This window comes from Condylura cristata, unplaced genomic scaffold (assembly GCF_000260355.1).
Source record: "Condylura cristata isolate star-nosed mole 26May11 unplaced genomic scaffold, ConCri1.0 scaffold00001, whole genome shotgun sequence".
In the NCBI taxonomy this organism is placed as follows: domain Eukaryota; kingdom Metazoa; phylum Chordata; class Mammalia; order Eulipotyphla; family Talpidae; genus Condylura; species Condylura cristata.
Genome location: NW_004567102.1, coordinates 55,059,448 through 55,061,362, shown reverse-complemented (window position 1 = coordinate 55,061,362; position 1,915 = coordinate 55,059,448). Strand labels below are relative to the sequence as shown.

Genomic DNA, 1,915 nt, shown 5'->3' with positions numbered 1-1,915 from the left:
TTTCAACTGTGTGTTCCTTGTACTTTCAAATTCCTGTGTTCCTTATAGCTTCAAAGTCATTTTAAGGACTTTTAACTTTTCCCTTGTTAAAGATAACAGCATCTTGCCTTTCTACCCAAAAGCTGTTTATTCATCAGGATGCTTCTCAGATGTTACTTCTTGTGGCTGTCATGATTAGATCATATATAAACTATAGTGTATTTTGAAGTAAACTACATTTTATTATTTAAATCAGGAAGTAACTGTTCAATTTTTGTTTTTAGATGTTAAGGAAGAAGATAAATCCAAGGACAATAGTGGTGAAAAAACAGATACCAAAGGGTAAATCATACCTATTTTATCTAGAAATTTTTATATAGTATAAAAATACAAACATGTCTACTGGAGTGACTTTTAAGAGCATCCATAATATAAAATATCTTAATTTTAATCTTGCTGGTATATATAAGATAGCATGTTATTCATAACTATTAGCTTGCCTTAAAATAGCAGACTAGTAATAATCCATATTGTAATTGAATGGAAATCAGTTTGCCTTCTACATAATTTGAGACCTTTTATGCTATTACCTTCCCTATATACAGGCAGTTAATGATATTTTGATGGTGTTTTTATTTATGTATATAAATATAAATACCTAGAGAGATAGGGGTAGATTTAATGAATCCTGGACCAACAATACAGTTTTAAAGTAAAGGCACAATTGAGGTTTCATTGTCAGAAAACTTGTAGGTGTTCAGCTATACATACTTTTGTGCTAGTATAGTCACTATATATTCCAATATAGTCACTAGAATGATGACTCCAAAAACTTATTCATGGTATTATAAATTTATATTTCTTGTCATGGATCTGTGGGACCTTATTGATAAGTCTGCCTTTAACTGAAATTGAACCATTCTTATATTTCATTTTTTTTCTTTTAACAGAGCCAAATCAGAACAGCTCAGCAACCCTTGAATTTGAGTCTCACCAATTTCAGAATCCATAAAAAAGTGAGAAAAATTGGGAAGAAAAATGTTTTCTTTTTTGAAGACTTCTGGCTTCATTTTATACTACTTTGGCATGGACTGTATTTATTTTCAAAATGGCTTTTTTTGTTTTTGTTTACTTGGCAAGTTTTATTGTGAGTTTTCTAATTATGAAGCAAAATTTCCTTTCTCCACCATGCTTTATGTGATAGTATTTAAAATTGATGTGAGTTATTATGTCAAAAACTGATCTATTAAAGAAGTAATTGGCCTTTCTGAGCTGATTTTTCCATCTTTTGTAATTATCTTTATTAAAAAATTGTACTTGGATTGTCTTTTGTCTGTTTATTGCTAAATGAAATCATTTTTGGAGGCTAATAATAAGACAGTTTCTGTAGAATTAAAATACACTATCATTCACTGGTTACAACTCTAAAAATGTCCATTGTTTCTTCAAGAATTAATAATTACAGTAATTATTGTGGTAGGAATTCTATTGTCCTGTATAGTTTTACCAGTCAATATCAGTGAAGGTTAACATCTCCTTCTATTAATTTATCTCTAAAATTAGTAATGGGAGCTTTGCTGTTGAGAATGGAGGGTTTATTAGTGAGCTGAACCAGAGTCCCAGAACTTGAACATTCCAAATTGGAAAAACTACCTGAAATTTATAGAAGGAAATTAACTTCCATACAGATTCATAGGTGACTTTTTTGCCAACCCCCAACTATGGACAAAGAAGTGTATCGCTGTTGACTAAAACTTTCCAGTATTTATATTAAAGCCATCTAAAGTAAAACTTTTTTAAACAAAATCTCGTTCTTCTAGCTGCATATACAGTGGCATCTAGGTTTCCATTATTAAACCTAGGTTTCCAAACTATGGACCTATGGGGTATACAGTCGACAATTACAGAAAAACCTTTTCTTCCAGAGTGTATATTC

The 1,915-nt window shown here is 30.4% G+C and overlaps 1 protein-coding gene across 2 annotated transcripts in view; it reads left to right on the top strand.

The window, feature by feature from the left end:
• The window catches only part of HDAC2 (histone deacetylase 2), a 23,639-nt gene extending 22,348 nt beyond the window's left edge, over positions 1–1,291 (top strand). For both annotated transcript variants that reach the window (XM_004673785.2, XM_012724382.1), the window contains exons 13-14: positions 264–321; positions 930–1,291. In XM_004673785.2, coding sequence (XP_004673842.1) covers positions 264–321; positions 930–960 — 89 coding nt within the window. In that variant the 3' untranslated portion in view covers positions 961–1,291. The remainder of the gene's footprint in view (positions 1–263; positions 322–929) is intronic.
• The last annotated feature ends 624 nt before the right edge of the window (positions 1,292–1,915 follow it).